Source organism: Varroa jacobsoni, unplaced genomic scaffold (assembly GCF_002532875.2).
Source record: "Varroa jacobsoni isolate VJ856 unplaced genomic scaffold, vjacob_1.0 scaffold_1015, whole genome shotgun sequence".
Classification (NCBI taxonomy): Eukaryota; Metazoa; Arthropoda; class Arachnida; order Mesostigmata; family Varroidae; genus Varroa; species Varroa jacobsoni.
Window position 1 is genome coordinate 118,231 of NW_019213917.1, and position 14,182 is coordinate 132,412.

The 14,182-nt window shown below is 42.0% G+C and overlaps 1 protein-coding gene across 1 annotated transcript in view; it reads right to left on the reverse strand.

Moving 5' to 3' along the window:
* Window positions 1-283: 283 nt before the first annotated feature.
* Window positions 284-14,182, reverse strand: part of LOC111265812 (calcium-activated chloride channel regulator 1) — a 96,146-nt gene continuing 82,247 nt past the window's right edge. Inside the window, exons 4-8 of the mRNA XM_022842740.2 lie at window positions 8,746-9,012; window positions 8,314-8,413; window positions 6,838-7,944; window positions 6,218-6,506; window positions 284-5,759 (exon numbers count right to left, since the gene is read on the reverse strand). Of these exons, the coding sequence (XP_022698475.1) occupies window positions 4,339-5,759; window positions 6,218-6,506; window positions 6,838-7,944; window positions 8,314-8,413; window positions 8,746-9,012 (3,184 nt within the window). The 3' untranslated portion in view covers window positions 284-4,338. The remainder of the gene's footprint in view (window positions 5,760-6,217; window positions 6,507-6,837; window positions 7,945-8,313; window positions 8,414-8,745; window positions 9,013-14,182) is intronic.

Below are 14,182 nucleotides of genomic sequence, written 5' to 3' on the forward strand. Positions count from 1 at the left end.
AAACACGTAGTTTTTTTATCCGTCTAGTGGAAGTTTAGACTATTAGTCTGAGATACATACATTAAATTACTTCAAAGAGTAAACTTATAAATTAGCTTGGACCTGTTTTTTCAAAAATGAGGTTTGTGAGACAAATGTAAAAGTTTATCTAGTCTTCTAGATTTTTCTCGTATTTCGGCTTGGTGTCGAGTGAGATTTTACATTGAATCATGTACACATTGTATAATTTTTATTTTTATTCTCTCTTATATGTATAGTCTATCTAGAAAACTACTGACCATAATTAAAATTTCGTAATTTTATTTATTATATAAAATTTATTCGTTTAAAACGATCATCTTGTGTTCTCTGTACATTTATATTACAGTGTGCGATGATATAAAATAGGCACCTTTGCCTCGTTTTCTCATTGTGTCATCAATGCTATCGCCCAGTCATGCTCGTCTTGATCATCTTTCTTTTCCAGTTTCTTTCTTCTTTGTTAGTCTTCCCATTGAATGTGTGCTCTTGTCATTATTTTATATTAGGAACTGCTCTTGATTCTCGTGTAATCATCAACATTGTCGTCGGTGGCTTTTTTGTGCGACAATTCTTTGCAATCATAATAGTACAAGTTTTGATTTCAACTTAAATTACGCTATGTTGTCGTTCTTTATACGATTAGTTGTCTTTTTGCCTTAAGTTAAACGCCGTAATACTATAAACTAACAATGGTTTGCAAACGGAACTTCGGCTTCACTGTATATAGAAAAAAATCGACCGATCTGCGCTTGATTGATTCGCTCGTATATCGTTTATAATTCGTTCTTATGAATTCTAAACGTATCTTCTGTTTGGTGCAACAAATGGAGAGCCCGCGGTGGCATCACTGTTGCAGCCTGTTGAGTCCCGCTCAAGTCTTTGAATGATGTGTAATTAAAATAAGGGACTCGTTTTTTTGCTGTTTACGTCATTCCTGTCATGAACGTTTTCGAAATTCGTTTCCTGTATTATCATTCCTTTTAGATGTATCCACATTGTGATAACGTTGACGGTGTCATTGAAACTATTTCGGCGGAATGAAGCTAAGCAAAGCTAAATGTGACGATCTGATGGTCTCAAGTTGGTAACGATGGTAAAATGGAGAACATTTTAAGGAAATATTTTGTTTCGTTTCGACGTTTACAATCCGTTGCCTATTAGTTCTGATTGCAAACTAAAGGGCGGTCAATTTCAAATCTACCTTATTCACTTCACTCAAACTCCCATTCTGTGTTCTCGTTTTATCGATGCTGGTGTCTTTTCTGGACTAGCTCTCGTCACAATTTGTGAAATATACGTTACGGTCGATTGTAGCGTTTTAGCTTAACCGTACCTAGTTTCCGCAGGACAGTGGTGTGGCACCAAGGACTTTGGGATATTACTATACACATTGTTGATGATGATGATAATACCCATACTTTCGTGTATTTACGTACTGTCATCTTTTCGTCAGCGTTATTATCACAAGCAATAAAAATAATGATCATATTAATTAATTATAACTTTATACAGACTTTACATTGTTGTCATTGATCGTGTTTTGTGGGACCTTTTTGTTTCTGTTTTAACATACATTTTTTCATTAAATATACTCAAAATTTAGAGTTCGTCGAGCTGAGTTAATAATTAAATGTGTACGTGCCTGCTAGTATGTCAGCGCTACCCGGATTTCGCAGCTCTTCATGTCGATGAACTAAGATTCTGTCTTAGTTCTTGTACAATACAACTCTCCATTTGTAACGCAATAAATTTGCGATTTTCTGATAATTTCTTGTTTGCCATAAAATTTATTTTGCCGGTAAATATGACAGGCGTACGATAATATTTCATCGGTTTTTGTATATCAACAACAGGACAAGGGAGTTTTGTCCATGGCATCAACACTACGTTACTCTCAGTTTCTCAGCACTAAAAATCAGGTAACGGCCTCGGTATATATATACCGAGACCGTTACTAGATTTATATATATATATATATATATAAAAGCTAGCGAGAAGGGATCGTTTCAGTCTCGCCGAAGAGTAATCTTTCTGGTATTGTGTCCTTTTCATTATTCATTTTAGACCATTTGGTTGCAACACAACATATACACCGATCTACGTACAGATCGATATACCTACATTTTTGGCTTCGTCATTGCTATGCCTAGAAGAGGGGTTTTTAGCTAGTCTTCTCCTCATATTCTAATAACCCCCCATAGTCTTTTATATCATCTTTGCGTAGCAACATATTCCGCTACACGGAAGTCTATCATGTATACAGATACACAAAGACTACACGACACCTTGACCATCTAATACAGTCCGCGAATACGCGTATAGTAATCGACAAGTCTTTATCACACGAGTTGGACTGCGACAGACAGAAGACACTTAATTCTTAATACTTGTACGTCGCTTGCCGCGCACGTTACGTTCAACGGAATAACAGCGTCAAAAAATAGAATGAAAATTATAGATGTTGCTTTTTTTTTGAAATGCTGTCACTTAATGCGGAGCAGATAACCAGATAAGATTTCCGTCATGCTCTGTGTCTTCACCGCCATGTTCGGTTTTCGGCGTTTTTTTTATAAATAGAATTTTTTATTTTGTCAGTACCTGCAATAACTTACAAAGAAAAGTTAAACAAGTAGTTGTCTAGAGTACATCCCTGTTTGTCGTCACCGTCCTCGCATGTTTGACGATGCACGGTACCGTTGATAAGTTCGAAAGTCGCTCAAAGAAATCGAGCTGTCGAATAATTTTTCATCTCTGACAGGCCAATTTCTACGCAACTTTGCCTCTCAGAAAGTGGTTCGTGGTTACTGAAAGTATCTATATATATCTAGTTTCGTGTGAATATATATCTTCAAACCGTTTCAATTTCTATGCTATACAGTTTAACGTACAAATGAATCCTCATCTGTTTTTTTTTTCGAACTTTAAGCATTCTTCCACTCGTATGCATTTTCTCTGCCGCTAAGGGACAGCATTACTCCGACATTAAATAGCATCTACGCAAAATAACAGACGATTGAGACATACACATCCATTCTTTATCATCCTTGCTCGTTTTCTCATTGCGGGAGCCCGGTAAAACAGCGTGTATTTCTTTGTTTACGTTTTTTTACTCTAGGCCTTTTGTGCTAGGCCTCGTTTGCCTGTTCATTGTAACACACGAGGCCCCTTTTCAAGTACATTCACACACATTAACTTGCATGAGCTAGATAAATTTAGTTAGCACTCTCTCTTTCTTTCGCTCTCTCGTACTCTCTCACGCTTTCTCGCTTTGGAAACTTTTCACACCAATACGAGCGGCAAATTTTTCGCCGCTTTTCGTTATTAATAATTACGAGACTAGAAAAGCATCATGTAAATGGGTAATACACTCGTCTATCGGCAACTCGACTTTATTAAATGACTTACAAAAGCGACAACTGAGGACAAACTCAAACGTGTGCTATGGTAAGCGTTGCCTATTTTGTCAAAAAAAAAAAAAAGAAAAGGAAAAACAATTTGTAAATTCTAGCCGCTTAATTTTTTGCAAAGATAACTGCGTTTAGGAAACGCCGACAACGACCTACAGCTATCGGCTTGCAGAGTACACTGTTGAGTGAACAAGCAAACGAACCTTCACGCATACGAAATGCTTGTAAAAGGAAAGGAGTTACTGCTAACATACTAGTCATCAAAATGTTTACATTTGAATGGCGTTGTTTTATGAAAAAAGAAGTACACTTAAAACTACGTATGAGTCGAAGCTTGACACTATGGCGACAAGCGAATTCGAAAGAGGGCAATGTTCACTACGTATAAGGAGACTGATTATGAGTGAACGCTATCCGTATCCGACAAAAAGAGGAAATTGTGCTCTAAAGTTATGTCGTGTGGACCTTGTCAGCGGGCGCAGTACCATACTCAGACGAAATGTCGGAAAGAATCGGCGGCTAAGGCTGAAAATTATCGCCAATAACCCGCAAACCGTGGCCAAATGTTTACAGGACACGTGTTTCCATTGTCTTTGTTTAGAGATTAGTCATTAGCTACAACTATAATTGTCACTATCATTAGGTAGTGATTGCTGCTTATGTGTCATGTCCATTTGTTACTTTCTTTTCTATCCGTCCCTGTGTTAGGAGTTCAACTTTCACTTATGAACATACCTCAAATAATGCATATATAAGTATCCTGTATATATGCTTCGTGACCTTTCCAGAAATATCTGCAGGTTTCGTTAGCTAAATAGATGTTTGATCTAGAGGTGTGCAGGTATGGTGTCTTTGATAAAATCCGTTCTTTTCTTATCCCGAAACATCTCATAGACCCTCGGTTTTACTTCTAGACTTGCGTAATGTTACGAGTGGAGACGTGTAGCCCCATCGGTGTAACAATGGGGGGGTTTCCGTAATACGGAGAATAAATACCACTGTTTAGGTTAGCTGAATGTTGTATACTAGTATTTAGCTGACTGTTCATCGAAGGGTTTATCTGAGGCCGATTTCGAAATGGATCCATTGTGCTATATATGCTGGGGTTGGAAGAATTTATCGACTCGTCGTGGTGTCCAGCTTGTAGAGTAAGCACGGGCGGAGGTTCCTGTCGCTGCTTGGCCTCCTGCACTTTATTATAGTGCTCTAGTAGGACTTCGGCTGGCCAATGGTTTACTGGCGACAAGCCTGCTTGTTGCTGCCCCATTTGGTTTAGGTTCATATTCATGGTCATCGACATGTTCATTTGGTCATTCATAGATATCGAGTGATCCATTGACATTGGCATGTGGTCGAGACCCATACTAGGATTAAGTGGCAAACCCGGAGCCATCGTTGCCATAGGACTAAGACCTTCCTTCAGTACTGGCGAGGGCGTAAGGACAGGAGTTACATTGTCACCATGCAACGGTTCTTTAGGTAGGGTTCCATTGTTTGGTGTGCCTAGACTGCCTCCATTGTTCTTATCATTCACTGGCGCTTTCTTCGCTTTGACAAGCAGGGGATCTTTCCTTCTGCGCGCCACAATTATGATCAGTATGCAAACTCCAAGCATAAGAATGACAAGGGGTATGGCGATGATTAACGCGAGCTGACCTGGCAGTAGGCGTGGCCCTTCACGCTGGCCTGGGAGTATATGATCTGAGTTGAGGTCAAAATTGCCCGAAGTCGTTCCACCTGGCGCCCCGGAATTTCCTTGACCGGAACCAGAAGTGCTGATTCCCCAAATAGATGAGATGGTTGTTGTAATCGGTGGCATTACTGAGACGGTGACAATATTTGATACGGCCGATAGTGCTCCATACGTGTTGTTGACCTTTAAAGTGAAGTACTGAGGTAGAGGTGAGCCGCTAGCGACTTTAACGAAAACCTGTTCTCGACTGCCGGCTTCCTTCGGTACGGGGGGATTGCCGTCCATTTCCCAATGGCTGATAACCTGGCCCCGCTCATCGAACTGCGAGACAGCCTCGTCACGATTGTCGAATCTTTTAAGAATGTAAGAGGCGGCTCTGCCGTGATCTTTCACGTTGCCCGTTGCGGTCCAACCGAGGGAAACCCCTTGTGGATTGGACTGCAAGTACACGACATGGAGATCCGTAACTCGCCCCGGTACAGCCCAGGCTGTACGGATCTCACCGTCACGCTGTTCGCGGAGCACGCGGGTTATAAATATTGAACCAAAGTGTACTCGCCGGGCGAATGGCCTAGTCGTATTCAGAGCAGTGCGTACAACGAGGCTGCCGCAGCATGCCGTGTGCGGAACAGTGTCGTCTGCAAGATAAATAACATATATTATCCCCTATATTTGCTAGTAGTTCCACTTAATAGCTTCATAAAAATGAGCGCGTAAAAATACTTCACAGCATGCTCAGTAGACTACTTGTTGCCGTGTGAAGCTGCGCGCTATTATCATGCGTAGCGTGACAAAAATCTTCACTTTAGGTAGTATTATTCACCGCTTATTGAAGTTACATACTTCATTTACAATGCTTGAGAAAAATATAGACTAATACACACATTCATCGACATAATGCATCCTATATTCTTTCGGACAATATTATAGCCTATTTTTTCAAGCGCCCACTAACTGATACGTATGATAAAAGCACACAGCAAATGTATTATTAAAATAATAATGTGAACAAATAATTTAAGCTGAACTTGATCAGCACAGAAGGCAGTTATTATTTAAATATTATATAAATTACATCTAAATATGATCATCTCACCAGGCACAGTGGCTCCTCGAAGAACCGCTGCGTTTCCTTCACTCTTAGCTTCCACAACGAGACGATGCCTGCCAAGATTTTTGATCCCCTCGACGTATCGTGAGTACACGCCGTCATCTTTGGTTACGTCAGGATCTCCTGCACCGTTGTCTCTTAGGTCGATACACAGCTGCGTCTCGCTTTGGTCTGACACAGGGGTAATTTTGGCGATCACCTTTGCGTCAACCACTGGGCGACTTCCCTTGCTCACCTTAGCGTAGACGATGAGGCCTCTTTCCTGAAGGCTCACCTTCAGATTGAGGTTAAGAGAAACGCAACACACGCATAGGGAAAACAGACACCGATCAGAAAAAAGGGTACCAATGTTAGACATGGAATGAAACTGTTGACGAGTTAAATACAACAACAATAATAAATGAGGGAATTTTATTCGTTAAGGCTAGTGACTGGACCGGATTATCAGGTGCCGATTTGTTGATTTGTCTGGTAAGGCACGTCAAACTGTATTTCGTTGATAATACTATTACTTGATCGGAACAGGGGATGCAGCGGATACATTCCCTGGAGGTGGAAAGGTACAATATTTTCGTGTGTTGATTGAATCTCGGTGATTTATTTACATTGTGGCTGGGTTGAGAGATCCAAACGTCGACTGTGATGGGTTCATCGTCACCTTCTGACGGTTTAGCTGCTGCCGACACGACGATTGGCTGTTTGGTATCCTTGCGCGCTTTGGCTTCGAGTCGCCAACGGCCGACAGCAGGTTCAGGAATCCTGAATTCGTAATACCAGAACTGCGAATTTGTTGACACATATTTATAGTCCTTCGGGCTATAGACTTTTTTGCCACTCGAATGGCCGTCGGGAGCAAAAAGCGAAATGTCTTTAGGTAATACGGTCCAGGTTCTGTCTGAGCCATAATCGTGGCCAAGCAGTCGGATGCGAAGCTCCGAGCTCAGAGTAGGGTCGATGTCGAATTCAAACACCATGTCGTGCTGTTCCTTACCGTAGAACTCTTTTTGCTCAATCTGATTGTAACTGTCGGATTGGGGCGATGATGTATCATCAAATGTGAAACTGTACAGTGCGTCATAGAGTTGCTGGAGCGCTGTTACTGTAACCGCATTGTCGATCGGAGTATCGTCAATAGCCACTGTACGCCCGCCTGTTTGCGCTACGAACGTATCCAGAGTGTTGTCCGTTTTTAACGAGGGGCGACCAACTGGAAGGTGGTTGTTTCCTATAACGTTTCCGACGTGTGCAGCGTCGGTATACATGACAGACGCAGATGCTGTCGATGTCGGAAAAGTGACATGGCCTCGCGATGGAAAGATGATCGAGTCTACACGAATGCTCTGTAGCTTGTAGTTGTGATGTATGAGCTCATCGAAGTTTCGGCTTAAATGTCCGTCGCCGATAACGAGAACACGTTTGGTAAAACCTTCTAAAGGAAGACGCTCCATAATCTCCGATGTGTCGTTAAGTGCTTCCAATGCAGCGCGCAGTCCGTCTTCTAGCGTTGAGTTGGCGTGACTACCGCTTTCTATATCAGCGTTAAGTAGCAGTGCATCCACAGCATTTCTTACACTATCGTCGCTGGCGGAAGCACGCCGTAAGGCAATTTCGCTAGTTACCGCGCCGTACGTCACTAAGGCAATCTGCATCTCACTTGGAGCTTCGCTACGGAGGAACTGATTTAGCGCACGCAAGATATAATTACGATGATTCTGTAAAGGAAATTATGGAAAATAGAAAGTACGGTAAGGATTAGCATAGTACAATAAAACAATCTGCACATTCCTGCAGTGCTGAGAATTAAGAGACCTATCAAGACTAACACTTGAGGAAGTGAAACCTGAAAAATCCGAGTGAGGTGGCAATTGACAAGGTAGCCATCGTTTAGGCTTGATTTTCTAGGCAGCTGTTATCGTATTTGTACAATAAGGAGTCGCGGCTATTAAATTTGCATACTTGCAAATACATCGTCGAATATCTACCACTGTTCTTGATAATAGGAGAAACAGGGTAGGGTTTTGTAGCGCCATCTTCATCGAACCTCTACATTCATTTCGAACTTTAGCTGTGCTCGTACTTACATGCTGCATTGTAGTTTCACTAATCTGAATCACAAATGCCACCACTTGGGCTCGTTCCTGAAGAAAAATGAAGGTTGTACGTCCCAGATGGTTATATCCACTGCAATCGCAAAGATCAAAAACAGCAACATATTCGGACTATTGAGCTATTTCGTTCCTCCTTCTTTATTCTGTTTTCTGCGTAATTATCTTTATTTGATACTAACTAATATTCGCGAATCCCTTTGATCCAACGCGTAATCTTGGACATGTCGTTGAATGCTTCCAATGCGATAAAGGTCACCTTTCATAATTACAAATACTAAAAATGACTGTACAAATTTTTCTTCAATTCAGTTCTGCTAGGATCTTTATCGTAATTTAGACCCGAATTAGAAGATTAGAGGGGGCCATCATTAAAACAATAATATTATGAGTTTATACTCTACTCACTCGCGAGCTTTTCCGTAGAAATCAGGATGCCGTTCGATCACTTCCGTCGTTGACTTCTCATCGCACATCACGTTATGCTTGGTGGGTAAGGTACGGTCGTGTGCGCGATTAGGACCCCCACAGAAGTGAGTAGCCGATGGCAGGCCGCTCATCAAGGAAGCTTCGACAGCTTCATGTCCTGCGGAGTAGACCGGTATACAATCTTGATCCAGCGGAAAGCCATTCATCAGGTTAATTGTCGCATTACACGCCACGCCATTACCATTCCTGTAACAAATATAAAGTGTTATTCTCTAAACAGTCATTATTATCTCAAGCGTTTATAGCAATACATACAATAGCTCACTATGGTTAAACAATGACTTTAAGTATGTCCTCCGGCGACGTCCCCCCCCCCCTCAGGACACCCCTTAACGACTGGCTGGCGCCCTTCAGTATCTCTGCCCCGCCCTATTTCGCCTCTATTGCAACACATAGAAGAAGGTTCCTCATGTCCTACAGAGTCCATCACTTACAGACCGCAATCAGCACGGAGCAGCCGTAAGTATTCTAGCAGACAGAGTTCCGTGAAACTGCAAAGACAGAAAGCCAAGGCGGCCAGAACAGGACAACATCTGCTTGAAGAACTGTCAGTGTGTCCGTGCTTGTCTAATTATCTGATCGTGCCAATGTCTGAATATGTAAACAATAATAGTGAGCAACGCGTACAGTTAGACGCAACTGTAGACGCGACTCGACGTAAGCGTAACAATAACTAGCTAATAATAAGGGCTCAGCGGTCGCTGCGCGCCAAACGTCGCGATAATGGCTATGACTAGATAGAAGCTGCATTCCCATAGCAATACTAGTAGAAGCTGCGTTGGGAGTAGATATCGTGATGACTGCATTACCGTCAGCCGCAATAACGGCAACAAGTGTTTTTGCTCTTTCTTCTGTTACTACTGCGGCAAAGTGGAATGATTCCCCCTTTTCCATCCTTGAATTCCCTACAACGTCTTCTCTCTCCCTTCGTACCCTATTCTTGTTTTGCCTACGTTTTTTTGCCATTTTGCGGGTCGAAGCCAAACAGCCCCGAAAGCAGCGCAGACAGCAAAATGCTTAGAGACCTAGAAAAAGAATCCTTCGGCAGAGAGAGAGAGAGAGAGAGAGCGGGCGTAGTGCAAGGAACGCAAATGACAAGAGCGAGCACAGCAGACAAACTGAAAACTTCGGAGGATTTGGCGCAGTCAGAAGAAAGCATTTGTACTGCTGACCCAGTCTCTCCTATTTCCATCCTTTTCCGTACAAACGTTCGCGCGAACGTTTGAGTCAAGCAAATAGCGACAGAATCGCCGTAAGAGCTTAAGCCGTCGTCGTCGCCGGCTGCCGTAACAGAATACGAGCACTTTGTGCCTTCTTGGGGAAATACCGTCTTTGTACCCTTACTCCCTTTTGGTTACCTCGTCGCATCAGCCCCGTTCCTGCTTCATCAGTTGAGTGCGCTGTGCCCAAAACTGTGTCCTCGTTGCGTCGCCTTTCTCCGGTGTGGAATCTCCCGAGTATCCGGCAAAGTGCGAATGCCCGATATCTGACACTCGACTTGAACAAAGCCACTACGCTCTAGGATTACTGCCACCGACCGCTACTGCTGCGGCTGTTGCCACTCTGCCGATCGCGTAGGGTTGTCCGCAGCAGGAAGCATTGAGAAAATACGAAAAGGGTTCGATTTGACCTCAAGCCGACAAATCAGCCCAGAGAAAGCATGAAGTAGGGCGGTTTAAATTTGGATTGCTGTTCGACGAAAAGTGGCCTTCAGATAGAGCAGGCGGTATTGGCTTGAGATTGGAAAGACCATTACAAGGACGTCTTTTGTTCCCTTCCTGCGCCATTTGCTTTGATTTCTAAGTCTTTTCAGCCTTGCTGTAAGTCTTTCACTCGTTCTTCAGATTCCCATCTCATCCGACTCTCTAACATACTGCCTGCTCATATAGTCGTTCAAAATCTATACTTCAACTTTTACTGCTTCCTTCGAAAACGTTCTAAAGAAGTTAGGCGTACTGATGCTACTTAAGCCATTAGCATTAGCGCAGGTAGGAGCCTTATGTAAATAATTACAAATTAATATATTGACAAACGACTGTATCACGTCGATCATAGTTACGATGATGCTACTCCTCACTAATCTCTATTGCATTATACAGACTGACAGCTGACTGTTACATACAACCCTATAGGGTAGGTCGACAAGCCAGTATACATACACTCACTTAATCACGAACTAGCTAGCAAAGGCCAAGCCTCCAAGAATATCTAATACGAACAATATACACGTTTCCCAATGGCTAACTAACTCCTTGCATCCCATAATATTCTTAACGCTACCTCAGACTGCTAGAGACTGTGCGTTACTACATACCATAACGGTAAGAAGCGTTGTTTATTTATGAGTGCGAGTTAGAGAAATGAAAGCGTTCCCTTACGTAAACCATTAAAACCGAAATATTCTCACGCCCATATATAGATACAACGACGACAAAGGCAACACCAACAATAGCAACAACAATAAAAACAGAAGCAGCATTACCGGTAGCATTGGCAATCTGTTTATCCAACAAAAAGACTTCTTTTTTATGCGCTGCCTGATAACTCAAAATGTTCAGAAGCATTGGGCGGTCGGTCGAGATTATCAGGCTTTCTTTACTCGCTACCAATGGCAGCAAACAGCAAAGAACCAACTGCCCAGCCCCGCAAGTATTTTCGAGGCAACATATCAAAGAAGAAGACCCCGATGCTTGTATTCACGTACCTATATATAATAAATCTGGCCTGATTCTAAGCATAAACAACAATGGAACAAATCATTCTCTTATAGAGTGCAAAGGTCGAATGCTTCTACCGTGCTTGTTGTGCGTGTGCCGTACGCCAACTTCAGACCAACAATTCCAATTTTGATAGACATATATATAATATACAGTTGCAGACTCAGATATATCTTGAGGTCACAACGGAACGACTGCCTTTTCAGATCTCTAATGACCGTTCTATTTTAATGAAGTTACCGTCATCATTAGGAGCAACGTCGTCGTTGGGTGAGGCAAGTCGAATGCCGACCACATCAGTGACGTCCGATTTAAGTTCTCAATTAAAATGTACGTATCTTTAAAGCCCAGTAAATTCAGTTAGCTGCGAAGAACGTCTGAATAACATAAATATCTTTACATTTTCAGCCCGTAATCGATTAAGACCTACGTTCCTTACTACCTCATAATGTAAATAAATATATTTTCAGCATTCCGGCTTTGTTTGTCGAGACATATCGACTGGCGTCAAGAAAAATCGTTAAAAAGCGATACTTTGCATATAAACAATGTCTTCAATATTTTTTTCGTGTTTAAAAATTCAAACACGAAAAGCGACTTAAAAAAAAAACAGAAAGTGTTTTAAAAAATGTTTTCGAAATATTCACGATATTAACCACCTCTTTTCTAATCGACATATGGTAAACATTCAAGGATAATTCCCTACCATTTTTGGGTAAAACTCACATGGGTAAAACAAATGTTACATTGAAATGTTCGCCATTTCCTCGCCGAAATATGCATTTCAGATATAGAAACTTGGAAAAAATCAGTCCGACCATTCTAAGATGCTGATTTGGGTCAGACAGATGAACGGACAAGCAGACGGTGCGGACCTTCAGTTGTTTACTTAGGCGCCAATCGCGGACGCACTTGTTTCGCCATTATGCTCATTACATTTTACCTGTGTAGAGGTAAAAATATGATTTATATCAATAATGGAAGTAAGGTCGAATAGTGGCCATGTATTTTCTAATAGTCGCAACCTTTATCACATAAGCATACCTATTCACAGAAGAAAACCTGCACAGAAATATATTTCTGTACATCTGATGATACAACAGGGCGAACGACGCGGGTGGCCGCCTTCATGCTTCTGCCACTCGAACGTGAAGCGTGCACCAACCAATACTGCGCTCTATAGAAAAGCAAAGTTTATAGCTAAAGAGCGATATACTATTTGCAGGATTAGTTCCGTTTTGGGCGCAGAGTAAAACGTCAGCGACCTGTCTGTCGAAGGCAAACTGTGCGGGCAAAATTTACCGCGATCTAAAAACACACAAAAGTATTTTCTTTGGAAGTGGCTCACACTCAGATCGGAGAGAAGTAGCGCTATGAAAAGCCGAGAGCGAACTAAAAAGTGATGGAACTTAGTTGAAATATAAAGGACCGAATAAACACTGCCTGGACAAAGAGCCAACCTGGCTGCAGTAGTCATCGGTTTGCGTCTATCAGCGATAAGCAAATTGTAAAATAAAACGTGGTACTTAACGGTCTAATAGTGCATAGGCCAACTTGCCCGTAATACAACCGTCTCGCTTAATAAGTCCTTAATAGATTATTATAGGGTTGGACTTACTAAGCGCGATAAATGAAGTTTCTACTCGCCTAAATTTCGCATAGAAGATAGAAAGAAGACCCTTGTCAACTCAGACTGCCGAAGAGGAATTTATATGGAAGCTAGTTTAACAAACGAATCTAGATACCGCAGCATGTAATTGTATAGCAATCGACGGATCTTATACGTGTGAGCTACTGTCTTTCGTCAAGCGTTATTTTCCTTTTAACACTAGTAAAGTCATTAGCTAGAGCCAAAACGTTGACCCAGTTACGACGGCCCGTTCTAGTCAGCGTTGATATCTTCAATAACGAACAGCACACAGCTAGATAATCCAGTCTGGCGTCGCCCGCGCTAAAGTTATCCAGTCGTTAAACCGCATCGTAAACATTGTACCAGGAATCAAAATAGAAAGTCCTATCTATCTATTATATGTTGCAGTGTACTTTGAGATTTTTCATAATGAACTCCTAGATAGTGAATGCACAAGTATATTTCTGGATTCAAGTCTCGAAATTTACCTGAGTCTGGCCTTTATGGATGGCATCGATAAGACTCAAGCTAGCGTTTGTATATCTATGACAAAAGTAATTTTAACGCCTGTAAAAACAGCTTCTACTTAAATAAAAGCTGGTCTCTTTCGAAAAGCCGCCTACACGATTACTCAGCGGAGCGTCTCGATCGCAACTACGAATGATCGGGGATTCGCACGCGCTCTCGAAACGGCAATGGCAACAAAACAATCGTCAACAAGATATCTTAAGCGCTCGATGATGGCCTTACAAACTCGGGCAAACTTAATTTAGACTACCGCGCACCTTAATTATTGATGCGTGAGGCCATGTCCTCTATCCGTGCCCATTTTTTTGAACACGAATCCAATTGAAAGGATTTCTGCCTTTTCTCGCAGTTCATCTCGATGCTGCTGCTGGGTGCACAATGAAGCATCGTAAATTATCAAGTATGTTTATTAATGGGCTCCGCAACTGGCCCCACTCCTACTGCAGTTAGCACTGCATCCTGCCTGGACTCGTATGAGGTA